Source organism: Salvia hispanica, chromosome 5 (genome assembly GCF_023119035.1).
Source record: "Salvia hispanica cultivar TCC Black 2014 chromosome 5, UniMelb_Shisp_WGS_1.0, whole genome shotgun sequence".
Lineage (NCBI taxonomy): Eukaryota > Viridiplantae > Streptophyta > Magnoliopsida > Lamiales > Lamiaceae > Salvia > Salvia hispanica.
The window spans coordinates 79,873-105,003 of NC_062969.1; the positions used below are offsets into that span (position 1 = coordinate 79,873).

Genomic DNA, 25,131 nt, shown 5'->3' on the forward strand with positions numbered 1-25,131 from the left:
TGTGAATCTTGTTTCTCCGTGGACGTAGGCTACGGCCGAACCACGTAAGTTCGTGTGTCATTTCAATTTGAGTTTTGCTCCGATTCAATCTGCGATCAATCGTCTTCATCATCTTCGAATTTGATTTCTCAATGTATGAGAATGGTCCATTGCCTGAATTTCAGTTTTGTCTTGTTTCAACCCAAATTATCGAAAAAATTAATATCTCAAAAATAGTCTCATTGATGTAGTGGAAGAGAAAGAAAAATGTTGACAAAATAGGAGAAACAAAGATAAAAAATGAGTAATGAATGGAAATAACTTTTCAATTTTAGTATGAGACTAGTTTCGGTAGATGGATGAAAAATAGGAAAGTGAGACTATAATTTGTGGGTGGATGGAGCATGAAATTTGATTAATTTTTATAATTCATATTTTGATTTTTTGTTTTTTTTTTCCAATAATATGCTTATCTTGTCAAATACCCCCGTTCCACAAAGATTGTCCCACTTTTTCATTTCGGTCCGTCCCACAAAGTTTGTCTCATTTCAATTTTTACCATTTTTGGTACTGGATCCCATATTCCACTAACTCATTCATACTCACATTTTATTATAAAACTAATATATAAAAGTAGGACCCACATTCCACTAACTTTTTCAACTCACTTTCCATTAGATTTCTTAAAACCCGTGCCCGGTCAAAGTGGGACAATCTTTGTGGGACGGAGGGAGTATATGCTTATCTTGTCCCACTCTAAATCAATAATTTACTTATTCCTAAATCAAATATTTCAAATTCAATAAATAATTTCATACAATTTGATTTATGATATAAGTGGAGTAAAATAATTGACAAAGAAGTGATGTGTTACTAATAAATAAAGAGTAGTATGAGTTAGTTAGAATATGATACACAAATAAAGAAAATATGTGTGAGTAGAAAACAAAGAAAAAAATTCAGTTTATTATATAAATATAAAAATTATATAAAGTTTAATTGTGTATTATCATATGAAAAAAATCGAGTACACTTTCACATATATTTATGTATTGATTGTTATCATATAATTCTGACGGATGTATACCATTAAAATTAAATGAGGTCATTTATTTTTTCTAATAATATCTATGAAATATATATAAAAAAATTAAAATAATATTAATGCATAATTTCTATGAGTTTAGATAAGACTTATACGTAATGAAACAAAATAAAGCTAGGTTTGGATTTAAATAGGTATATATATATATAGTAGGATTGTATATTTATAAATGATAGAGATTGAATATTAAATATAAACAAAATTTTATACATAATTATAATCTAAAGGTAATTTCAATATACCAAAAAGTTATAAAAAATAGTCAAGAAATTTAATTCGATTTTAGGAATATATACAAAGTACAATAAATTTAAAGTCTAAATTAGAACCTAGCTTTAAAGTATGATAATTATAATAATAGAGTTTAACATAAATTCTATTTAATTATAAAGAACATTAATCATGTATAAATCCACTATAAAAACTCAAATTATACGCTATATTAAAAGCTCAAAACTAGAGCCCAATTAGCAAATAGAAACCCTAAACCAATATGAGGCGCCTCGTTAGCAGAGCCACACCTGCTATACTGCAATCATAAAACCAAAAAAAACATTCCACAAAAGGCAGATTATAGTGCATCTATTAAAATGTGTTTTAAATCTTCTTCAACAAGTTTGCATTTGATTGGACTCATTTTTCCTCAATAGGATCTGCACTTTTTTATCCAATAGTTGTCATTTCTTAAAATGACCAAAAGGGTAAACAAAAATAGCTTTACTAATTTATCAATATAGTGTATTAAAAATGTCAACACGGTGACATCAAAATGTCAACGCATTATATTGATGTTCAAAAAAATTATATGTTGACATTTTAATGTCTATCGTGTTGAGATCAATATAATGTGTTGACATTTTGATGTCACCGTGTTGACATTTTTAATACACCGCATTGATGAGTTAGCAAGTTAACAAAGTTATCAATTGATCACGTATTTATTAAGGATATAGGAGTGGAGTATTAGTATTACTTAGTTTTTATGAAACAAATCTATATATATTTTAAATATTCTCTCTTATTATGTTTAAAAAATAAGTAAAAATATATCCGTGTTCTCTCGGAATAAATAATAGGTGAGATGGTTGACTAAGTCCTTGAATTAACGTTTATGCTTTTTTGTTGGTGGGAATAATTTGTTTTAACTTATCTAGCACCAAGGGGAAAACGTGTTTCCACAGTAAAACGGCGGAGAGATAATCCAATTTCGAAAATTTACCCATGGAATAACGTTTCCAAAGCCTCAAGTAGTGGTCAATTATCACGAGTAACGAGAAATTTATGGCCTTTTTAATATTCTAAATAAATCCAAAGGCAGCTGCCTTTGGCCGTTTCTCAGAAAAACGACGGAGAGATAATCCAATTTCGAGAATGCCCAACTGTTACCCATTTAATACGATTTCCAAAGCCTCCTGTAGTGGTCAATTATCACGAGTAACGAGAAAGTTATGGCATTTTTAATATTCTAAATAAATCGAAAGGCAGTTGCCTTTGGCCGTTTCTCGGAAAAAAAGCGACGGAGAGATAATCCAATTTCGAGAAATGCCCAACTGTTACCCATGGAATACGGTTTCCAAAGCCTCAAGTAGTGGTCAATTATCACGAGTAACGAGAAAGTTATGGCCTTTTTATTATTCTAAATAAATCAAAAGGCAGCTGCCTTTGGCCATTTCTCGGAAAAACGACGGAGAGATAATCCAATTTCGAGAATGCCCAACTGTTACCCTTGGAAAACGGTTTCCTGAGCCTCCTGTAGTGGTCAAGTATCACGAGTAACGAGAAAGTTATGGCCTTTTTAATATTCTAAATAAATCCAAAGCCACCTGCCTTTGGCCGTTTCTCGAAAAACGGCGGAGAGATAATCCAATTTCGAGAATGCCCAACCGTTACCCATGGAATATGGTTTCCAAAGCCTCCTGTAGTGGTCAATTATCACGAGTAACGAGAAAGTTATGGCCTTTTTAATATTTTAAATAAATCCAAAGGTAGCCTTTGGCCGTTTCTCAGAAAAACGACGGAGAGATAATCCAATTTCGAGAATGCCCAACAAGTTACCCATGGAACACGGTTTCCAAAGCCTCCTGTAGTGGTCAAGTATCACGAGTAACGAGAAAGTTATGGCCTTTTTAATATTCTAAATAAATCCAAAGGCAGTAGCCTTTGGCCGTTTCTCAGAAAAACGACGAAGAGTTAATCCAATTTCGAGAATGCCCAACTGTGTTTTCTATCCTTAGAAAATGCGGTCGTGACAGCTATAGCTTCCATCAGTCAAACTTTTAAATTGAATTATCACTAATGCAATTATAAGTAATTGGCGGTTACAATATCATGAATGAATTCAAGGTATAATGATACACAAATTAAATACAAAATTACAATCAAAATTCAAATTTATAAATATTTAAAATTTTGCCCAAAATTCACAAATATTCAAAATATGGTCAAAACTCGTCTTTTATACGTATTCAAATCCTTTTCATATCTTTTGTCCTTTTTCCTTCTTAATCCTAGCCCCACGATTTTGTCATCTGACGGTTAGATTAATGCCACGTGTCATTTAATAATGCACATTTTCATTCTAATAATGCACAGCGACTAATAATGCACATTATAGCTAATAATGCACATTTTCATTCTAATAATGCACAACGGCTAATAATGCAACATTATAGACTAATAATGCATTGATCACAACCATCCAATTCAAGGATCCAAGGGCTGAGATTAAGAAGGAAATAGAACACTTAGGGTGCAAAGGAGTCTAACGCACCCATGTATGTATATATAGATAAAATGTAATCTATGTGGTAACATAGGAAGAATTTCAAAGAACAAATTAATTTGGTAATGAAATAATCTTCCAAGTAATTAAACCTTCGATTCAATTGACCGAAGATTAAACCTCCTACCCAAAGAAAACTCAAGAATGGGGAGTCCCTTATCAAATTCTATATTTTCTAATTTCAATTCAAGTTTTTCCATGGCAACAAATTTCACAAAAAGGCCAAAAATAAACTTTTAAACCTTATCAAATTTGCTAGAGACATATGGTGGTATTTTTCGAGTTCAGAAATCTAAAATATGCGAACCTCATCTTTATTGGACGGATGGAGTATAATAACCCCTTCGTCCCAATTTTTGATATCCAACTTTAGGAATCCCGGTTGAAATATTCTATGATTGGCAATAAACCTCACATTCCATTAACTTTTTTCCATTCACATTTTATTATAAAACTAATACTACTACTATATAAAAGTAGAACTCACATTCCACTATCACTTTTTTACCAACTTTCTTTTATATTTTTTAAAATATTTGCTGAACTCAAATGGGACTCCTAAAGTGGGATGGAGAGAGTATTAGACAATTTTATGTTGTATTTCCTTTTCATAGTAAAATCATTAATATTCGTATGAATCCATTGGAATGAATAAAAGCACAAGAATCTATCTTTCAAGCACCTCGGACTTGATGACAACAGAGGAGGAGGACAGAGTCTCTGGAGAAGAGTCAACATTATCTTCATGTTCGACTGATTTCTCCTGCTTTGCCACAAGCATGAGCATATCAAGGCGCTTGTCAAAAAGCAATGCACTTTCATCTCTTTTGTCTAGCTCAGCACCTTCAGCCTCAAGCCATTTCTCACGCAAATCATCAAGGATATTTCCTTCTACTACATTTACCTCAGCTCCCGGTGCACTTGGAGCTGTTGTCCGAAGTGAAGAATCTCCGGATGGAGGCGGCAGAGTCAAAAGCATTGCCCGAAACTCACGAGTTTCAGCAAAAGTTTCAAAGTTGAGCGCTATAGCATCTAAGCAGTATTCACGTATCTTTAAGACACCGTACCTTGAAATGTAACAAAAATCGATTCAGCAAAATACAAAAACAGAGAAGATTCAACCACAAATTAAAAGGAGTGCCAACTTTTGTTATATACCAAATTACCAATATTTGATTATCTATAATGAGCAACCAAAACTATATGCTCTAGTTTTTACAGGAAAGTACAGGACAAAATGAAGTGCAACAGCCAGTAACAGCAGTACTAAGTGACATGCCAAAATTAATATCACGAACCAAGTTTGAGATTAATCATATCAAGATCGATGACAACTACCAAACAAGGATCAGCTATACTGGATTAAGCAGGGTCAGGCTTTTACTGAGTTATGACATATGTGTTTCAATATCATAAACCCTAGTTTAGTTTGACGATCAATATATGTTGCCATTCCCTCAAGTGTGGTAGCACAAAAGGTCATGTTATTCTAGTGAGCTATGACTACTTTTCATGTTGTGTTATACTTTCAAAAGAGACACAACAAGATGGCAACGGCAAGCAACATTTCTTCAGCTCATCTTGTGGAACAATGAAAGGACAACAGATGTAGCACTAAACAAAGTTTGCTTAGATATTTAGTGAGTTGGAACAAGGTCAATCAATGCAGTGTGATTTTCTCCCATAGGGACTCATGGCTACAGTAAGATGTGTGCTTCCATAATGATTAAACACTCTCCTTACAAGCTTGATTCCTCACTGGGAACCTACATATTAGATAAACTGATAAACATTTATGATGAATTCCACCAAAGAAGACTGTGTCCAACTCCAACCTTATTCGTGTTCAAGTGGCAATACAGACTATCATTGAGGATTCAATGTATTAACTTGTCAGTTCAGTTAGAATGGAATTGTATTGCTTACGGAATATTACACCCTTCACCCCAAAGTTGTTATCAATGTGCTATTATCTACCAAATTTTTTTTTTAAAACAAGAACAAGAAGAAACTTCCAATTTTCACATATGAACACGATAGTATCTTTTAGAAGACAAAACAGAAGGTGAAAATTAGAGAATTAGTGAGTCATACATGTCAGCTAATAGCAACCAATGACATAATTCTGCAGGGGAAACCATCTCCAACTGAGGCAGAAGAGCGTCTGCAACTGGCCGTTTAAGAGGAAATAACAAATATCTTGAAGCAGCATCAAACATTTCTTCTGCCTGCAAAATTTTGAAGATTTAATAGGATGGTGAAAATATATTGTGCAGTTCACAGAACAAAGATGAAGCGCACCTGGTCAGGGTTTATCTCTACTAGACCATCAGTATACCTGTATTGACAAATATGTTTAATAGTATAGAAGCCTAAGTAGAATTGTTGGGACCAACTGGACCTTTCAAGAAGTTAACTTGTATAGTATGGGTAAAACGTGATATTACAAATCAGAGAGTTTATTACCAAAAAGGAGCCGGCAACACAAAAGAGGTCTTTGTGCTGGTGTTGATTGGTTGGTAGAAATAATATCTAATTGGATAATAATTTCTACATTAAGTATGAACTAGTAAAATGAAGTCACTGAAGCCTCAAATTGACCTAACTTCTCTCGTTATAGATACAAATGCCTAACAAAATTGATAATCCAATAACAATGAATATACATGTACCCAATACTTAAAACCATTATCTGCCTAGAACTCACCACATATATCCAGGTAAGAAATAAACAAAAAAGACAGCATATATTAAGCATGTGGATCAAATTTGGAACTTGTGTATGTTGAGTTGTGCTTCTGATAGGATCTAATGGGATAGATATGGGCACTGCACTGGGAAGCAAGGCTCAGTGATGAAAGAGATTCAAGCAAATACGGTGAAAGTATTTGTTTGGTATATGCAAGTGAGATATAGAGATGACTATGTATGGATGCTATAGTATCTTGATTCGAATAATTTCAGATAGGAAAGTTTCTACTCCCTCTATCCCTTAAAAATAAGAACTATTTCTATTTTAGTCCATCCCTTAAAATTATGCACTTTCTATTTTAGGAATTTTTTTTCTAGGTGAGCCTCATTCTCCACTAACATCACTTTAATCACTTTTTCTTTCTATCTCTTTCTTACTTTACCAATTGTGCATTAAAAGTCACGCCCCTTTAAAAGTTCTACGGTGGGAGTAATATTAAAAGCTTAAATACTGAAGTTGAATAAGACGAAAGAATATGCATCAAAGAAGAAAAATCCTTCCCTGCAACCCCTCCCTATTTGAACTTGCATATCTTTTTCCACCGGACACACATGTAACACTTAACACGAATCTTATGATCCTTGATAGGAAGTTCAAAAATCCAATGAAGGTGATTGATTATGTGTGGTTCACCTAGCAATTACACAGTCACGGATCCTTGATGAAATGCTTAATACACAGGTTCAGGTCTAGCTTCTCTCACAGTTGATATAAAATTGGGAGTGCAGAGAATGGAGGGAAGAATACTTACATATACTCAATCATTTTCTGGAAAGTCTCTGCGTTTAGGTCATGTTCATCAAGACAAGGAAGAGACTGCTGTGGTAAAGGGTCAGTGCCTTGAATGAAATCTTTTATTCGGGATAATCTGGCCTTAAAGTATTCTGATCGTGAAGCTAAGATAACTCGATGGCATCGGAATATCTTATCCTCAACTCTCACACAAACATCTGCAAGGTCCTCCGTATCAATGCCTTGTCCTCTGGGTGAATTGGCAAGAGAGATTTGGAGGATTCGATTTAATGCAGCAGGGAGACGATCTTCTTCAGGAAGCGAAATGCCCTGCAAGATGAACCTCTTCTGAGAGTCTTGTATTTGTGTAAGAGCTTTGTAGTCTGCATGTTTTTGATGATGCATTTCTTTCTCAAGAAGAGTCTGTAGAGAGTGGCACTTGCAAACTTTGCAAATCCTAACAAGATCTTCCATGTCATCAACAGCAACCTCTAGTCTATCAGAATAGAAGAAGTGGACAAGGCTAAAAAGAGAGGGATAAGAAAGCTTCTCCCGTGAAAATCGAACTTCATTTCTTTGTTTCCAGTCGGTCTGAAATTTTTTATTGAAGAAGGGCGATCGGGCAGCCAAGATGAGCCTGTGAGCTTCAAGAGGTCTTCCTTGCACGTAGAATACAATATCGGGGGGGCAGTAGGAGGAACTGGACTCGCCTTGTGATGAATGACCTGGTGAATATGTGTAGTAGTATTAGGATTGATTGAATCAATTCTTAACTATGTTATCGGGTGAATTTGGCATGGAACAGGATTAATTGAATCAGGGTTTAGGATAGAGACCTGGTAGAAGAGAAGTGAAATTGAAGTGAAAGTGATTGGCTTGGCAGGAGAAGAAAGTGTCTCTGAGCGCGGCCTGTAGAGGTTGGAGAGGCGGCGGGCGGGCCTCAAAGGACTTGAGCAACTTGCGCACTTTGAGATTGAGGGCGGCGTAGTGGCAGCGGTCGCCGTCGAAGGTGTGCTCGGAGCAGATGGCTCCGCTCTCGAGGAGCATCCGGGCGGCATCGAGATGGCCGGCGAGGCAAGCGTAGTAGAGGGCGACGGAATCCCATTGGTCGCGGGCGTTGACGTTGACGCCTGACTCCAACAGATAGCGGAGGCGCCCCACGTCGCCGGCGCGGGAGGCCTCGAAAATGTCGCCGTAAGGAACCTTCTTCAGCGGCAGTGAGGAGTGGAAGTCCGCCGCCTCTAAATCTATATCGTCTAACTCCGACAACATCACTCACTCTATTTGCTTTGCGACTCTCACAATAGTAGCTAATACAAATAAATAAATAAATATAAAGTACTCACTTTATCCTACCTAACCACACCGGCACCAACCCTACATACATACATATAGTACTTGTACTACTATCTCTCTCTCTCACTCTCACCACTCTACACAACACACGCCTCGCGCCGGATCAATTCCAGTGGCGATTTCGAGAAACATATTTTTGTTTTTCACCGATAACCTCATCTCCTGCTACAACTGCATTTGAGGTTTTCTACATTTGCTTTTAACATTCTAGAGAGAAAATCTCTTGGTTCCTGCTCACTTACTTTTTTAATGCATTTTCAATTCAGCAGTTATGGCATTATCGGATGAAGAAGGCGAGATTGTTCCAGATTGCGCCACTAATTATCTTTTGGTTGACAGCAAAGAAAATCTCATTTCATTTTCAAGTCTACCTCTTATATGGAACGACAACGACAGTGGCCAAAGGGGGGTGACACTACCAACTGAATCTACATTTCTAAAGGGAGCGGTTGATGAAGGTTGTGGACGAATATATACCAGGGTTACTGCCTGGAAGTTTATACTATCATGTGCCATTCCCGAAATTTATGTGCTGCGCGATTCCAACTATGAGAGATGGATTAAGCTCCAAAAACCAAATAGGGGTTATGAATCCATTGCGAGAACTGCCCTCATTACAGTTCACTGTCTCCACTTTATGAAGAAGAGCTCCAAGGAGATATCCGTGGAAGACTTATGGAAACATCTCGGGAAGACCTTCAGGTAGCCACTCTTTACTATAGGTTTACATTTTTTTATTCTCAGTTTACCTGCATTTGATTTTTTTCTCATTCTAGTTCGTATGAGGATCCACCTTCTGCAAATGATCTTGCCGACCACTTGCAATTGATCAAAGAGGCTGCTCTAAGGGACAAAGATATTGCAAAGACTAAGGTTTGTGTTCTTACTGCTGTATTAGTTTATAATATTCTTAAGCTCCATTTCAGTGGTTGGTCTATCTTGTATATCTTTATGTATTTTTTCATAATGGCGAATGAAACAGAATTTGCATGCCTTTCTTTCTCAAATACCTGAAAAGAGGAAAGCTTACTGTCAGGTCCAAGCCCATTCCCTAAATCTCCTTACCTGTTTTAAAAACTTCTTTCATGTCTACCTTTTGCTAATTTCGTACAAAATTGCTCTGTTTACAGGATAATAAGACAAGGAAGAAACCAAAGTTTATAGTTCATGATGATGAAGACATTTATGCCCATAATTATTCAAGTGATGAAGACCATGATGATTTGTTTGATAATGTCTGTGCATACTGTGATGATGGTGGCAATGTATTGGGGTACTATTCAATTTTGTTAGATAAAAATTCCTCTATCAGTGATATGAGATTCACATCTCCTTCTACTAAATTTGGGGAATGCCAGCTTCAATAAGCATCACAATACAATAACTTGTTAGAACCAAAAGCCAGTTCAAAGTGGTTGTCATTTCTGCAGCTATAGACCCTAGAGTATTCGTCTTTTTCTTTTACAAATTTAAGAAAGTGGTCTTCGTGTAATAAATTGTACTATCAAATTCTTTGACGGCCAATATGAAAACTATAAAAGCATTTCAATAGTTCTTAAGTCCATATTGCACAAAGATGAATTAGTATGCCACTATGACTTTTGTTTTTTTTGCTGAAATTGCCTTGTGATGTGACTGCTTTACTCCTACTCAGCTGTGAAGGAAGGTGCATACGATCATTTCATGCAACTATAGAATCGGGTGCTGATTCTAAATGTGAATCTCTTTGTTATAGCAGTGAGCAAGTCCAGGTAAGTTCCTCATTTTCTTCTTTCCTCTGTCGTATATCTTTTTCATGCTGCACATGCAGAAAATGTTGGTTTTCTTGAAATGGATGCTGTAGTTCTAGTTCCAGCTCTATTTATCACGGATCTGAAAGGAGAGGTTTTTTGAGCAGGCAATTGATACTTTTCTCTGCAAGAATTGCAAACATCAACGTCATCAATGTTATATTTGTGGGAGGCTGGGAAATTCTGATAGATCTTCTGGGGCTGAGGTGCAACTTGTTGCCTGTTTAGAGACAATTTACACTCTTGCATTCCATATCTACAGAGTGTTGCTAATATAAATGTTGTCTATCTTATCTTATAAGGTCTTCCCTTGTGTCTCGGCAACATGTGGGCATTTCTATCATCCAGACTGTTTATCAGAGCTGCTCTTCCCCAGAAATGACTATCAAGCTCAAGTATTTAAAAATAAAATAAAAGCTGGAGATTCATTCACATGCCCTGCTCATAAATGTAATGTTTGTAAGCTAGGAGAAGATAAAAAGTTACCTGAGATGCAATTCGCAATATGCAGACGCTGTCCAAAGGCATACCACCGTAAATGCTTGCCAAGGTTGCCCATAAGTTGTAGTTACTTATGTTCGTTTGGGTGCTAATTTGTTGAGATATGTCTGAGATCTTAACTGTTAATAAATTTTCAGTTCTATATTGTTTCATCGAGATGATGCCAATAACATCCCTCAAAGGGCTTGGACAGGTCTTTTGAACAATCGAATCTTGATATATTGCAGGTATAAATCTTTCATTTCCTTCATGATTTACTCAATTGCCCTGAATTTTTGCAAATCATATATATATATATATATATATATATATATATCTAAATATATTCTATTCAGGGATCATAAAATCTGGCGTAAAATTCTCACTCCGCGAAGGGATCATTTGCTATTCCCAGATGATGATGATGGAAAAATAGGGCAACATTCTACAAGGAGTAAGGCATTTGGAAGTCTACTAGATGAAGATAAAGTAGAAAAAAATTCCAAAGGAACATCTGGTGATATTTTGAGTGGTGATCCTATAAATAAAAATAGGATAAATCAACCTGGAATTGTTTCAAAACAGAACTTGAGTTCAAGCAGGATAAATGTTGGTCATCCTGGATGCAGAAATCTGGAGCAGCCTTCCACGATCAAGAACAACCAGATATGTGGTAAGCGGATGTCAATATCAAGTATGACAAGAATTCCTGAAAAGGATGCAGCTGAAAATCCCCCGACTGGAACTGCTGCAACTTTGAGAACTGCAGAAATGAAAAACCGGTGATGACCTGTATATTTGGCTATTAGCCGATGTAGTTGTTCTTGATGTTTGTCTCTGTAGAGTATTTTTTGCTTGAATGTCTCTTCCATTTGCAGGATACACAAATTAATGGAAGATTCTGTTTCTTCCTTTAACAAGGAAGAATTTCTTGCAGACCAAAGGAGGAAATGTTCGCATGATTCCTCCACATATTTCCAAGTTAATAAGACAATAACCTTGGGAAAGATAGAGCTCTCGGTGCAGGTTTATTTTAATTCTCTCCTAATTGGGCCCAGTAGTTGTCATAATGCATTTAGGCGAAGCATACAGCTAGCGTTTATGTCTGATGTCACTCCTCAAATTTAATCCCATAACTGTTTTGCACTTTCTTTCGGTGATGAACGAATTTGATATGAGGCACCTATCTTCACAGTATTCTTATGCAAAGTTATTTGGCGAATTTCTGGTAATTGCTAAGGTATTCTCAGCTGCAACATGGAAAAGGTTTCTCAATGGAAGTTTATATATTTTGAGATAGTGGAAATGCCCTTTTCTTCATATCCTATTTGTGGATATTCCATATTCGTCTTAGGAATCTGCTGGATCTAACTTTTTTTCCTTTAACTTGTTTATTGGTTTCTAGGCTATCCGTGGAGCTCTACAGAAATTACATGAAGGAGGTACTGTTAAGGATGCAATGGATGTTTGCGAGCCTGCTATTCTTACTCAGATAATCAAATGGAAGGTCTATACCGTTATGACATAACTAGTAATAAAAGCTGTCCAGCATTATGTTACACCCTACCAAGGAGATTAAGATTAGAGCAGGTCGTGATGCATTTCTACAGGGTTGCGGGTTTCTTTAGCAGTTTCTATTTGTGGTGCACAATCTGATATGGAGTCAAAGGCTGGAAGAGAATAACTTTGATATAAGAACTGGATTGGATATAAATTGAAACTAAATACCAAGGTTTGCAAGTATTCGACAAAATGACTGAGAGACTGGAACAATCTCCTGGAATGTAGGTAGTGGTAGATATTGTGTGCTCCTCAAGTTGCATATACTCCTAGAAAGAAAGAGCTAAGTAAGAGAAAAAGGAAGGAAGAGATGAAGAAACATGAAACTTCATTAACTCCAAAAGGGTTATGTCTTCTGCCCTTATAATGAGTAGAGCAGCCCCTGAGAAATGAATGTTGCTCCTTTGCAGATTGTTCTATGAACAAAAGTTAGAGGCTATAGAGTAACATGTTTTATGCTATACGAGCTGATCTCCAAATCCTATTCTTGAACCTTAATTCATACAATTATCTTTGTCGAGTTGGGTCTCTCTCTTGGGCCACTTGTAGGATGACCCTTTTTTTTCACATTTTCTTCACTTAACAATTTTTTGTCACCCAGGAGTAGGGGCGGAGCCAGGAAATAGTCTTAAGGGGGGCAAAAATATATATAGAAAAGTTTGGAAAATTTGAGAAGGGGCATTTAGTAAATAAAAGGTGTATATGTTTATAGGAGTGAAAGTATAGATGTATATATGTATGTGGGGAAATTTGAGGGGGGCATATGCCCCACCTACCTATACATTGGCTCCGCCCTTCGACCAATTTTGATTTTCCATCCTTAAAACACATTCAGATAGATGGCATTGTTTTGTATGTAAAGCTACTCATGGGTGTTTTTAAATGAACTCAAAGATATTGGGTCAGATATATTTTGAGATTTTCCTTAAAATATTGTTAGATAATATATTCACTTGCCATATGTTTAAGTGCAATGTAAATTATATGCATCTTGTTTTCTGGTTGTTTTATATGACATTCTCAACCTGGAACTTAGGCTTATAAGTTATTGCTATCTTTGGTATATGTTTTCCAGAAGAAGCTAGCTGTCTATCTTGCTCCATTTATCCATGGTGTGCGTTATACCTCTTTCGGTCGGCACTTCACGAATGTAGACAAGCTAAAGCAGGTGAGGATAGATTTATGGTTCCTTAAAAAATTAAATAAAAATATTTCTCCTTCTCGAGTAGAAAGTTCCACCAGAGAAAGAGCGGAAAAGGAAAATTCCTTTTCAACGTAAGACTTTATTTTGTTGCCGGTGTACCCTTGTAATTTATTTATCATAGGTTGCATGTAATCATTAGGTCATATATGCAGGTTGTAAATCGGCTGCGTTGGTATGTTCAAGATGGTGATATGGTAAGAACAGTTTATGGCCTCATCAATTGTATGATACAATTCTAAGACTGTGCTATATACTTCAGGAATATGCTTTTGTCACTATAATATGTTCAATGAAACCAAATTGATTAATTTAATTACCAACTGTACTAAAATTGCATGTACCAGTTAGAAGATCTCATCATGCTCTTATGTTCGGAGTTACTTCTGTATATCATAAAATTTATGTTTGTACTCTGTAGAGTTTAGAGTCTTATATATAGTTGAATACAAGCAATCGTTGTATTCATTGAGGCATAAGTTTGGGATTATTCTTTTCAATTGCTCACCGGATGGTTGAGAGATTGAAATGTGATGTTTAGTCAGTGGGTCTTAATAGAATGTAAGACCTCACAAGTCATGTAATTGTTCTGATAGAGAATATCTAACATCTTGGTAATATGTTCGGGATTAAACCTAATATCAAATACAGATTGTCGATTTCAGCTGTGGATCAAATGATTTTAGCTGCTTTATGAAGGAAGAACTCGATAGCATGGGGAAAAGGTGCTACTTCAAAAATTATGATATCATACAGACGAGGGTAGGCATTCTGATGGGTCTATATTGACTTCAGCAACAAGCAACTAAAGTTATAACACGTTTTTTTGTTTCTTTTACTTTGTGCATTGCATGCGTGAGATATGTATAGTAACATGAATTGACATAGCTGATAATCAGTACGAATTCCATTTTGAGGTGTGCACCACACCATATGAATTATTATCATTGCTATAAGGAAAAGTACCAGAATGTAAAATATACGATTGAGTTTCATAATCTGTTCAATCATATTTTTTGGCGTTTTAAGTGATGACCATCTGTCTTGGCTGGACAAATTTGTGTCAGGGTTCTGTTTAGGGTCTAACCATCTTGCTCTCATATGTACTTTTATCTTTATTTACTGATTCACCCTGCAATCTGACCATGTTACAAATCTTGTTCCTAGAATGACTTCAATTTCGAGAAAAAGGATTGGATGACTGTTGGTGCGGAAGAATTATCTGAAGGGTCTAAACTGGTAACAGGCATTTTTGAAGTGGCAAAATCTGTGTTGAAGAACATTCCTGTGTTGTTGCTTTAGTTTGACTCGTAGCATTGCTGGTCTTTTGCTAGATCATTGGCCTAAATCCTCCTTTCGGAGTCCAAGCATCCCTTGCAAACCAATTCATAAACAAAGCTCTAACTTTCAGGCCAAAGCTTCTCATTCTCATAGTTCCTAAAGAGACTGAAAGGCAAGAATTGATAACAAGTCACATCTTCTCATTTTTCTGCCTTCTTATAATTTGTTGGCTGTCACAGATTGGACAGGAAAAATAGTCGATACGACCTTATTTGGGAAGATGACAAAATCCTATCTGGCAAGGTATGCATTGATTCAGAAATGAAAAACTTGAATCTAAAATTGACAAGTCAGGAACTCTAATGCGTGTGTCTTGATATTCTGCCAGTCATTTTACCTTCCTGGATCAGTAGATGTGCATGACCAGCAAATAGAACAATGGAACTTGGACACACCGCCTTTATACTTGTGGAGTCGACCAGATTGGACTGGCAGGCATAAACAAGTAGCTGTGGAGTGCAGCCACTTGATCGAGAATCAAGAGATGGAATTGTCAGGAGGAATTAGAGCAAGTTCAGTTTCTAACTATTTGATGGAAGAAAATCAGGATTGCTATGGTGATTTCTCCAGTATTGCGGCTGCATACAATGATATAAACAACATATTAGAAGAACTTCCTGAACCATCAGATGAATTTTAAACTTGTCCTGCACTATTTTCATCCTACATATGTAGGAGGTGACCTGTCGACTGTCGTATAGCACAATCCTTTATTCTGAAAATTGTGTTGCATCTTATATACTCGTAAACCTCTCACATAGTAGCACAAACTGGAATAGGAGTAGAAGATGATAGATCGATTAACACCAAGCTACCAAATAAAGAATAGTGAATAGACAATAGAACAAGTTATTTAGGAGCTCTCTTAACAAGGAGGGTATGGATGCATAATTTACAATTACAACAATAGTTGTCTTGTGATACAGCCCACCAAGTCCAAGATCACGATTTCTCATCATCGTTTAGGGAATTTAATCGTCTTATTCTTTGATCAAGCGCTGCCATCACTGCTGGCTCCTGCTTTTTTCTCTGCTTTGATATGTTTGTGGTTATCATGAACCCTATCTTCTCAAACGCAACCTACAAAGGTCGTTTTGGCACATGAGTCCGGATCAAGAAAATCAGTCACAGAGAGATAAGTTAAACTGAGTCAGTTACCGTCAACAATTCATCAGGATCGAAAAGGTAGTGAGTACTTCTCTGTATTACATTGATCACATCACCTACATGATGTGTCACCAGCAACTCTTCTTCATTCATCTGTTTTTTCATCACAAGACACAAGTTCAATCTTCCCCGTGTTTGCATATTCAGAAATTCAACCCAACTATATAAACTTCACCTTAAAAATTGCCAAGGCTACACTGAACAAAACCTTTGCTCCCTCGTAGAAAAGAACATCCCACACGCGCAATGTTGTCTGAATGGAAAAAATGTTATTAATGGAACAGCCACTTCAATCCAGCAATGTAGAAGAGCAAATAAAAGGACTTTCACCTCCGAAGGCAAGCTCTTAGAAAATAAGCATAAAAACCACTCTGTGCAAACAAGAGAAACATCAAACTCCAAAGCTCCCAGATGAGCAGCTATCCTGCATCAATTTCTATCTTCTTTCAGTAAATCACAATATCTTAGCTACAGATCAAACAAAAAGAAAATGGGAGAACCTGGGGCACTTTTTGGTCAGGAGATCTTTAAAAACTCTCTGCTCGACATGGCAACCAGATAAATTAGTTGTGTAACAATCGCTAACCAACACGTTTTCTAAGAGAACAGCAAGCATCCAGAAAGCTTCTTCTTCAGTTTTCATCACAACCAACAGTAGTGCTGCAACATAATTTAAACCCTGCAGCACAATATATAAAACAAAAATATTACTAAAAATTTAAGAAGGAACTTATATTAAGCTCTTAGTATGGTGCAAAATATCACCTGACAATAACCAACATCAGAATCTCGGAAAGAATACCCAACAAGAACGCGTCTTAGAGAAGCATGCCCTTCTGGGGTGTCCAACCATGGATGACCAGGGAATGTTCGAGGAAGATCCTGTACTAGAATACAATGGTCAGACACGCGACTTTCACCCTTTTTCTACTGCAACTACAATCTATGGTGCATACAAAAGTTAGGAAACCAAAGTCAAATATCTGAGTGATTATCCATAAAAACTATGTCTTGGTTGTGCAAAGCCTATTGGTATTAGCCTATTGCCCTTATAATGCTATGCACTACTCCTCCCATAAGTAGAGGTGGACATAAACTTAATAATCAATTGTGATTGCAAAAGGTCAAGTTATAAGTAAAGCAATAGCAATGCACAAAATGAAAGGCAAAATGAAAGGCCACATTCAGACACACCGCACACGACTATAATTTTCACCCTTTTTCTACTGCAACCACAATCTATAGTGCTGCCTACATATGTCAAACAAAATTTAGGAAATCAAACTCAAATATCTGAGTGATTATCCATAAAAACTCTGCCTTGGTTGCTACTAGCCTATTGCCCTTATAATGGTATGCACTACTCCGCCCATAACTAGAGGTGCTGACATAAACTTAATAATCAATTGTGATTGCAAAAGGTCAAATTATATATAAAAACATCGATTCAATCTATTCTATCCAAACAATCAAATATCTGAGTGATTATCCATAAAAACTGTGTCTTGGTTGTGCAAAGCCTATTGCTACTAGCCTATTGCCCTTATAACTAGAGGTGCTGACATAAATAAACCTAATAATCAATTGTGATTGCAAAAGGTCAAATTATATATAAAAACATCGATTCAATTCAATCAATTCTATCCAAAAAGAAAGGGAAAGGCCACATACATGATCAATCTGCTTGGTTGCAGGGGTAACCTTATGCTCAACAGCGGAGATCAAATCATTGTAATAGCTATCCGGCACCGTGGACTTCTTCTTAGCAGCACCAGAGAGGGAAAACCAGACCTTAGGCCTCAAATTAGGGGGGATGCCCTTCCTGATAAGCTTCTTGAGAGTGATGGCATTAACCAAAGTAGAGAACTTTAGGGAAGACTTAAGAAGAGTGGAAGGAACAAAGCTCTCAAGATACCAATTGGCACCCTTGTCGGCCTCCAAAGCCCACCACACCTTCCCCTGCTGCCTCACTTTCTCTCTCACCTCATTCAACACATTCACATCATCCACATTTCCTTCCACGGTGAATTCATACAGATCTTGGAATTTCACCATCATGTTTGCCCTTCTCGAGTGGATGCTCGGCCTCAATACGGGTATCTCAGCTTCATACTCTCTCTTGCCCTCGACTCTGCTGCCTCCGTACATCGTCTTCAGATCAATTCAAACGAAAAACGATCGGAAACGGTCAAGCCCTTTTCTGGTAGCTTCAAAATCAGAGACCGATTAAAAAAACATCGTTACGCCACACCCACGTTGAATGGAGTCTTAAAAATCTAGAGAGAGAAACCATGAAGAGTCGTGGTGTGGAGATTTGTTTCTATTTCTTTGAAATACTCTACTGCATTTGAATAATTCCATTTTTTGCTACTATTTATTTTTCATTAATTAAAGATTAAAGGAAGAATGCAGGCCAGGCAGCAATACCGAAATTATATGCAACAAAGTTCAAAGCCACATTAGCCCGTTAAGTAGGGTTGGAAAATTGGATATGATTAAATATGTAATCCAAAAGTAGAGGATCTTTGTTTATGTGTATTTACGACATTAAGTTTAGTGTCACGAGTACGTCCAATTTGAGGTGCCCACGGTTCCAAAATCGCCGATTTCGGTTCTAAACTAACGGTTTTTTGATGATTTTTTTACGGTTTTCATGGTTTTGAATCGGCAGTTTTTGACAGCTCTGACTCAGTTTCACGGTTTTTCAGCGGCTTTTTCACGGTTTCCATTTAGAATCGGCGGTTCGGTCGCAGTTTCGGTTCAAAAATTTTGGAACCTGGATCGAACCACGATTCTAAAATTCACGGTTTCGGTTCAGAACCGTAATCGGCGGTTACGATTTCGCGGTTAACTGTCGATTCGATAAACCTTGGGCAGGTAGGTCTACATTCAATCCCTAATAACTTGTTCTTTTTGTTGTCAAATATTATTATTACGATGTAATCGGTGTTGGAACCGAAAATTTAAAAAATTGGTATTGAAACTAAAAAAATAATGATATTATATTATTTTACATGTAATGTTTTAATAATATTTATGAATGGGCAAATAATATTTATTGATAGAAACTCCATTAAGTTATATTTTTATAGTAGGAGTAATATTACTCACTCCATCTCCTAAAATAGAAACTATTTCCTTTTTAGTCTATTATCTAAAAATATAAATTTTTTATTTGAGGAAATTTATTTATCTCTAATGAGTCGAGACCCATTTTCCACTAACACACTTTCATTTCTATCTCTCTCTTACTTTACCAATTTTAAACCCGTGTCATTTCAAAATTTTCTATTTTTAGGGGATAGAGAAAGTATATGGGATATTGGTACATAAAATCATGAACTTTACTCATGTTTTGGTATTTTCCATGAACTTTAAAATTGGTCTAAAAAATCACAAACTTTATATTTTGTTTGTTATTTCCCATGGCAGCCTAAATAAGAAATCTCTGGCAAAAATCTTATTCTACGTGGCAATCGTGAAATGTTTATTTTAGATTACTTTTAAAGTTCGTGACAAGTAGGATAAAGACTATATGGAAAATCACGTTGATTTAGTAGTGATAAATAGGATAAAAAATACACGGAAGTTGGTTGGATATGGTGATTGAGCCGTCATGGGAAATAACAAACAAAATGTAAAGTTTGTGATTTTATAAGCCAATTTTAAAGTTCATGGGAAATACCAAAATTTGAGCAAAGTTCATGATTTTAGAGTCCAATATCCCAAAGTATATATATATAGTATCATGTTAAAAATGCATTTAGTACTCCAATATACAACTAAAACCCTTACACCGTTTGATGTTAAAATTAGTAGATGAGATTAAATCTCATGAATTTTAATAAATAGTATATAAAGTATTACTAAATGGGTAAATTTGTCAATCTATCACAAATATGATCATTTTCGTTGTTTTTCTGATATCAACATGGTCTATTAAAAATATCAATACAATGGTATAGATATTGAAACACACGTACACAAAAACTTCAACATAGTTTTATTAATATTGTACATGCATTATATTGACATTTTGCATTTATTGATATAAAATCTGCTTGTCAACATATATAAAAATTTAAAAACGGATATCAATATGCATGCATTTAGCTGGAAAAAAAAATAAAAATAAAAATAAAAACTGGTTGCATACCCTAATAGTATACCCCGCATCGTCTACTTTCAGTGTAGCTGCTATCACCCATACCACGTCTAGGAAATACAAATGAATGAGAGCTGCCACCAACCTAATATTCATATAGAGCTCGACACTTAAAAAACGTACATAAAGAAAAGGAAAAAAAATTATACATTTGACACTTCATAATAAAACATAAAGAAAAGGAAAAAAAAAATCACATAATTAAGCTCGATACTTCAAAACGTACATTACTTCCACCATAAGGACCTGCAAGGAAAACAACATAAACAACCATTGATGATCAACCATTAAGAGTAGCAGTATTAAAAGAAAAATCTCTTCATAATTTGACGACTATATAAATCCCAAAGTTAATAGGTTAGTGGGTAAGTGACAATGAATGTCATTAGTGGGTAGTTAATCATTTAGGTTATATAACACGTATTAAAATTTAATAATATAGCAAGTATATTATAAAAATCTTTTTATATTTATAATCACATTCATGTAATTATTTCCAAAATATAGTAAGTACATTATAAAAATCTTTTTACATTAATAATGACATTGTAATTATTCCCAAAACTCTCATTTTATATATTTATAAATTTCATCAAAATTTGAATTGCATTAGATAATCGAAAAATATACAACAATTGTAATTTAATTAATTCGATTATGAGGTTGACAGAAGTTAACTAAAAATTACTATTTAAATGATAATATTTTTATATATTTTAAACAATATGTCATGATGTCCAACAAATCCAACCAACTTATTTTGGGCCTTTTCAGAAGGCTAATTAAATGGTTGTATTACCTAAAAGAGGATTGAAAATTAAGGAAAAATCAAAACCATAAAATCTACAGCGTCAGCGCCGCTTCTCATTAGCACGCTATTTCTCATCTCTTTCAATCTCCATCTTCTCCACCAATACACAAAAAATCGTTTCACAGTTGATCTAAGAGATATAGCACACGCAGCACCAAACTGCGATTCACCAAATCTGAGGTAAATCCGCCTTCTTAATTAGTAATTTTATATATTAACAAGTACTACAATTTTGAAGCCACAAAGACGAGGGTTTATAGTAGTCGGAGGAGTATTTCCAGAATTTGCCTGCCTTTCACTAATTTATTTCGCTGCACCCAAGAAGATGATTTTTCGAACAGAGTTGTGAGTAACGGAAATAGAAACCGTAGTTGAGATTATTAGTTGCCACATAATCAAGATCCTGAATCAAAACTGTTTCTCTCTTATAAAAGATGTCTCACGATGATTCATGCTTATTTGGTTTTAGTGGTTGATATTCTTGATCTGAATTCAACTAATTCCCCACGCTACTTCGACATTTTTGCCCCTACAATGCCATCATGTAGAAAAATTATGCATGCATATAGGCTTATCTTTTGTTTGTTAGAGCTAATTGATCCGTATCATTTCTCTTCTCTTTGTTAGACCAATCTACTAAGAGCTGCCACAATGTCGAGGAAGGGCTTGATGGAGCAGGATTTAAGCAAGCTGGATGTAACAAAACTAAATCCACTATCACCTGAGGTTATTTCTCGCCAGGCCACCATCAACATTGGTGAGCTCGTATTACCAATACCTTCGTCTTGCTACCTAAGAGTATCACATGTTTTTACTCCCTTTTGCGTGGTCTTTATATGTGCTAGTGTTGGGGTAGTATTTATTTCTCAATGCTTAGTCCCTTTGCTCCTCCTTCAGGCACCATTGGTCATGTGGCTCATGGAAAGTCAACAGTTGTGAAGGCCATCTCTGGTGTCCAGGTATTGCACTACTGTTTAGACATCCATTCACTATGTGAGTTTTTAAGCATTTGTTCTGTTCTGCTATTAAAAGTTTAGTAGTAGTATGTGATTTTGATGAGCACTTGTTAAGTATATCAACAGTATCAAAACTGAGTATGGATGAATATCCAGGATTTAAGTTGTTGATGCAGATATTGTGACATGATAGTTGGGTTTGTCAAGTTATTTTTTTTGACCTTTTGGTTTATATAAAACCCTTATAATTCTGTGAATGTAATAATAATTTTATATTGAAGGCAAAAAGAGATTAACTTCTTGAATGCATTGTTTCAGACTGTTCGTTTTAAAAATGAACTGGAACGTAATATTACTATCAAGCTTGGGTATGCCAATGCCAAGATATATAAGTGTGAAGGGGATCAATGCCCGCGGCCTATGTGTTACAAGTAAGATGTGACTTATGACTGGGTCTGATTGCTGTACTGCATATCCTGGCTCTTGTTGAGTATATTCTTATTTTTCTCAGGGCGTACGGGAGTGGAAAAGAAGATAGTCCAATGTGTGATGTCCCTGGGTTTGAGAACTGTAGGATGAAATTGCTTAGACATGTATCTTTTGTTGATTGTCCGGTAAGGTTTCTCTTGCGTTTTTTTTTGTCATCGGCAACTGTATTTGTATTTGTATTCTTGTCTACTCCTAGAGTAAGGCTGTCATAGTCACGAATTTCTTTTGGATTTTTTTCCAGTCATCATGCTGATTTTGGTCTTAAATTTGTCTGGATTAACTATTGCTGTATTTGTCCACAGGGTCATGACATTCTCATGGCTACAATGCTTAATGGAGCAGCAATTATGGATGGAGCATTACTTTTGATAGCTGCCAATGAAAGTTGTCCTCAGCCTCAGACATCAGAACATTTAGCTGCTGTGGAAATCATGCGTCTCCAACATATCATAATACTTCAAAATAAGGTTGATCTTGTTCAGGAAAATGTCGCCATCAACCAGCATGAAGCCATTCAGAGGTTCATTCAGGTCATTTTTTGCTCCTGATGCAATGTCGATTAATTATACGACCTCTGGCCCAAGCTACTTGCAACATAAAAACTTTATCCTCTCTTTTCCTTTATTCTCTTTTTCTCTCTCTACTACATTTAATAATGCCATCTTTCAAATTCTCTCCACAGGGGACTGTTGCAGATAATGCGCCAGTGGTTCCAATTTCTGCTCAACTGAAATATAACATTGATGTTGTATGTGAATATATCGTAAAAAAAATCCCAATCCCAGAGAGGAACTTCATATCGCCACCAAATATGATTGTGATCAGGTCTTTCGACGTCAATAAGCCTGGGTCTGAAGTTGATGAAATTAAAGGTGGTGTTGCTGGTGGCAGTATTCTTAAGGTATAGTCTTGTATGTGTAATTCCGGCATCCGATATCTTGTCTCTGTCATTTTTTCTCTGATCTAATTGCATGTAAACTTGTGTAAAGAGTATTCTAGAAGATTAACGTATATCCTTCCTTTGGTCATTTTTTCTCTCTGAACTAGTTGCATATACATCTTTCTGTTAATACAAGCCTAGAAATTAACAGTCCAATTACACTGATTTACCCTAGTCGCATAACATTGTTTTCTCCTGTATCTTAAGTGAACAGTTTCTACATGCAACCTAGTCATCTAAGGTGCTAATGTAATGGAGCCATCGAATTTTACTTGCAGGGTGTGTTGAAAGTAAATCAGTTTATTGAGGTCCGTCCTGGTATTGTTGTCAAAGATGAGAATGATAACATCAGGTGTACACCTATATACTCCAGGATAGTATCCTTGTACGCTGAGCAGAATGAATTACAATTTGCTGTACCTGGAGGCCTTATTGGAGTTGGAACAACAATGGACCCCACACTTACTCGTGCTGATAGGTTGGTCGGCCAGGTTCTTGGAGAAGTTGGTTCTCTACCTGAAGTATATGTGGAGCTAGAGGTAAGGGCATCTCCTGGTAGAAGTTGTCTTTGATTTTGTGCTAGTGATTTTTTCTGTTATGGAATGATTTGGTAACGTTGTAAACTTATCCGTTCAACCCCCAGGTTAATTTCTTTCTGCTGAGACGGCTGCTGGGTGTCAGGACAAAGGACACAGAGAGGCAGGGTAAGGTGACAAAGCTGACAAAGGGAGAGATGCTAATGTTGAACATAGGATCAATGTCAACTGGAGCTCGTGTTGTCGCTGTCAAGAATGTGTTTGCAAAGCTGCAGCTCACTTCACCTGTGTGCACCAGTAAAGGAGAAAAAATTGCTTTGAGTAGAAGAATTGATAGGCATTGGCGTCTGATTGGCTGGGGTCAAATTCAAGCTGGCATCACTTTAGATGTTCCACCCTGCCCCATCTAAAAAGGTCTCCAATAAGCAAGGAAATGAAATGTGGGAGGGCTGACAATTGCAGGGAACAATTTTTGTTCGTTATAGTAGAAAAGATTGCCTAGAGTCTTGGATACTTTTATTGTGATGATTTTCTTTACCTTTTGGAGTTCAAATTGTTGTCTCAGCTGTTTTCTATGCATTCTAGATGCTCAGTTACTAACTACCAAATCATTGCATTCTAAGCAAATCCTCTTCAATGGGGTTGGTTAATCCAAACGCATTATGTTACATTGGCTCGCATTTTGCTATCAAGACTCGAATAGTGTTTATTTTGTTCAATCTTAATTGTTCAGAGATTAATCGCACCATTCCATAGAACATAACAAGATTTAAGCATTTTTCTATACATGAAATAACATAGTCGAAATACATACAAAAAAAATAAAAATTCATGAGTATGTTTAAAATCCAGCCAATATCGAGTAATCTCTCCTCTTGCCAACTTCCACTGCAGATTGTATCACCATCTACCAAATCTCTGGACTAATCTCACCTCTTGCCAAACTTCCACTGCAGATTGTATCACCATCTACCAAATCTCTGGACTCT

At 36.0% G+C, this 25,131-nt stretch overlaps 5 protein-coding genes across 9 annotated transcripts in view; 2 read left to right on the top strand and 3 right to left on the bottom strand.

Moving 5' to 3' along the window:
* Window positions 1-4,446: 4,446 nt before the first annotated feature.
* On the bottom strand, window positions 4,447-8,648 carry LOC125189140 (BTB/POZ domain-containing protein At2g04740). Of its 2 annotated transcripts, XM_048086376.1 has the most exons (6): window positions 8,187-8,648; window positions 7,918-8,075; window positions 7,370-7,680; window positions 6,168-6,204; window positions 5,961-6,094; window positions 4,447-4,933 (listed from the first exon to the last, which is right to left on the bottom strand). In XM_048086376.1, the coding sequence occupies exons 1-6, from the start codon at window positions 8,620-8,622 to the stop codon at window positions 4,534-4,536; spliced, it is 1,476 nt and encodes a 491-aa protein (XP_047942333.1). In that variant the 5' UTR covers window positions 8,623-8,648; the 3' UTR covers window positions 4,447-4,533. The 2 variants fall into 2 exon arrangements, with proteins under 2 accessions (XP_047942333.1, XP_047942332.1); XM_048086375.1 differs by having other exon boundaries at window positions 7,370-8,075.
* A 111-nt stretch (window positions 8,649-8,759) lies between these two features.
* Window positions 8,760-15,815, top strand: LOC125188508 (protein ENHANCED DOWNY MILDEW 2-like). 2 transcript variants are annotated; one of them, XM_048085377.1, is made up of 19 exons: window positions 8,760-8,888; window positions 8,973-9,408; window positions 9,483-9,579; window positions 9,689-9,742; window positions 9,837-9,979; window positions 10,361-10,457; window positions 10,604-10,702; window positions 10,799-11,046; window positions 11,135-11,224; window positions 11,333-11,758; window positions 11,855-12,002; window positions 12,382-12,483; window positions 13,612-13,704; window positions 13,893-13,934; window positions 14,389-14,499; window positions 14,905-14,976; window positions 15,072-15,190; window positions 15,258-15,321; window positions 15,407-15,815. In XM_048085377.1, exons 2-19 carry the CDS (start codon window positions 8,978-8,980, stop codon window positions 15,716-15,718), a joined length of 2,748 nt encoding a protein of 915 aa, XP_047941334.1. In that variant the 5' UTR covers window positions 8,760-8,888; window positions 8,973-8,977; the 3' UTR covers window positions 15,719-15,815. The 2 variants fall into 2 exon arrangements, with proteins under 2 accessions (XP_047941334.1, XP_047941336.1); XM_048085379.1 differs by lacking the exon at window positions 11,135-11,224.
* Window positions 15,816-15,890: 75 nt separating this feature from the next.
* Window positions 15,891-18,595, bottom strand: LOC125188509 (TBC1 domain family member 2A). The gene is made up of 7 exons (XM_048085380.1): window positions 17,917-18,595; window positions 17,011-17,127; window positions 16,746-16,924; window positions 16,576-16,669; window positions 16,421-16,498; window positions 16,237-16,338; window positions 15,891-16,158 (listed from the first exon to the last, which is right to left on the bottom strand). Exons 1-7 carry the CDS (start codon window positions 18,391-18,393, stop codon window positions 16,021-16,023), a joined length of 1,185 nt encoding a protein of 394 aa, XP_047941337.1. The 5' UTR covers window positions 18,394-18,595; the 3' UTR covers window positions 15,891-16,020.
* Window positions 18,596-21,245: 2,650 nt separating this feature from the next.
* The window catches only part of LOC125191111 (eukaryotic translation initiation factor 2 subunit gamma-like), a 4,686-nt gene continuing 800 nt past the window's right edge, over window positions 21,246-25,131 (top strand). The window contains exons 1-9 of one of the 3 annotated variants that reach the window (XM_048088571.1): window positions 21,246-21,401; window positions 21,849-21,978; window positions 22,119-22,180; window positions 22,496-22,608; window positions 22,689-22,791; window positions 22,969-23,196; window positions 23,349-23,567; window positions 23,885-24,145; window positions 24,250-24,706. In XM_048088571.1, coding sequence (XP_047944528.1) covers window positions 21,873-21,978; window positions 22,119-22,180; window positions 22,496-22,608; window positions 22,689-22,791; window positions 22,969-23,196; window positions 23,349-23,567; window positions 23,885-24,145; window positions 24,250-24,552 — 1,395 coding nt within the window. In that variant the 5' untranslated portion in view covers window positions 21,246-21,401; window positions 21,849-21,872 and the 3' untranslated portion in view covers window positions 24,553-24,706. Of the gene's footprint in view, window positions 21,402-21,848; window positions 21,979-22,118; window positions 22,181-22,495; window positions 22,609-22,688; window positions 22,792-22,968; window positions 23,197-23,348; window positions 23,568-23,884; window positions 24,146-24,249; window positions 24,707-25,131 lie in introns of those variants that run through there. The other 2 variants (XM_048088573.1, XM_048088572.1) reach the window with 2 other exon arrangements.
* Window positions 24,896-25,131, bottom strand: part of LOC125191112 (rhomboid-like protein 14, mitochondrial) — a 2,687-nt gene continuing 2,451 nt past the window's right edge. The window contains exon 4 of the mRNA XM_048088575.1: window positions 24,896-25,127. The gene's annotated coding sequence lies outside the window, so the exon portion shown is untranslated. The remainder of the gene's footprint in view (window positions 25,128-25,131) is intronic.

What these genes read in the sequence shown, in the direction of transcription:
- LOC125189140 (XM_048086375.1), bottom strand. Translation starts at nt 8,622, where the DNA reads ATGTTGTCGGAGTTAGACGATATAGATTTAGAGGCGGCGGACTTCCAC. An exon ending in TTTCACTTCTCTTCTACCAG is followed by an intron (nt 8,076 to 8,186) that starts GTCTCTATCCTA and finishes CATATTCACCAG; the next exon opens with GTCATTCATCACAAGGCGAG. An exon ending in TAGAGATAAACCCTGACCAG is followed by an intron (nt 6,095 to 6,167) that starts GTGCGCTTCATC and finishes AAAATTTTGCAG; the next exon opens with GCAGAAGAAATGTTTGATGC.
- LOC125188508 (XM_048085377.1), top strand. Translation starts at nt 8,978, where the DNA reads ATGGCATTATCGGATGAAGAAGGCGAGATTGTTCCAGATTGCGCCACT. An exon ending in CACCGTAAATGCTTGCCAAG is followed by an intron (nt 11,047 to 11,134) that starts GTTGCCCATAAG and finishes ATAAATTTTCAG; the next exon opens with TTCTATATTGTTTCATCGAG. An exon ending in ATGATATCATACAGACGAGG is followed by an intron (nt 14,500 to 14,904) that starts GTAGGCATTCTG and finishes TCTTGTTCCTAG; the next exon opens with AATGACTTCAATTTCGAGAA.
- LOC125188509 (XM_048085380.1), bottom strand. Translation starts at nt 18,393, where the DNA reads ATGTACGGAGGCAGCAGAGTCGAGGGCAAGAGAGAGTATGAAGCTGAG. An exon ending in CTGATGTTGGTTATTGTCAG is followed by an intron (nt 16,925 to 17,010) that starts GTGATATTTTGC and finishes ATTGTGCTGCAG; the next exon opens with GGTTTAAATTATGTTGCAGC. An exon ending in ATCCTGATGAATTGTTGACG is followed by an intron (nt 16,159 to 16,236) that starts GTAACTGACTCA and finishes CGACCTTTGTAG; the next exon opens with GTTGCGTTTGAGAAGATAGG.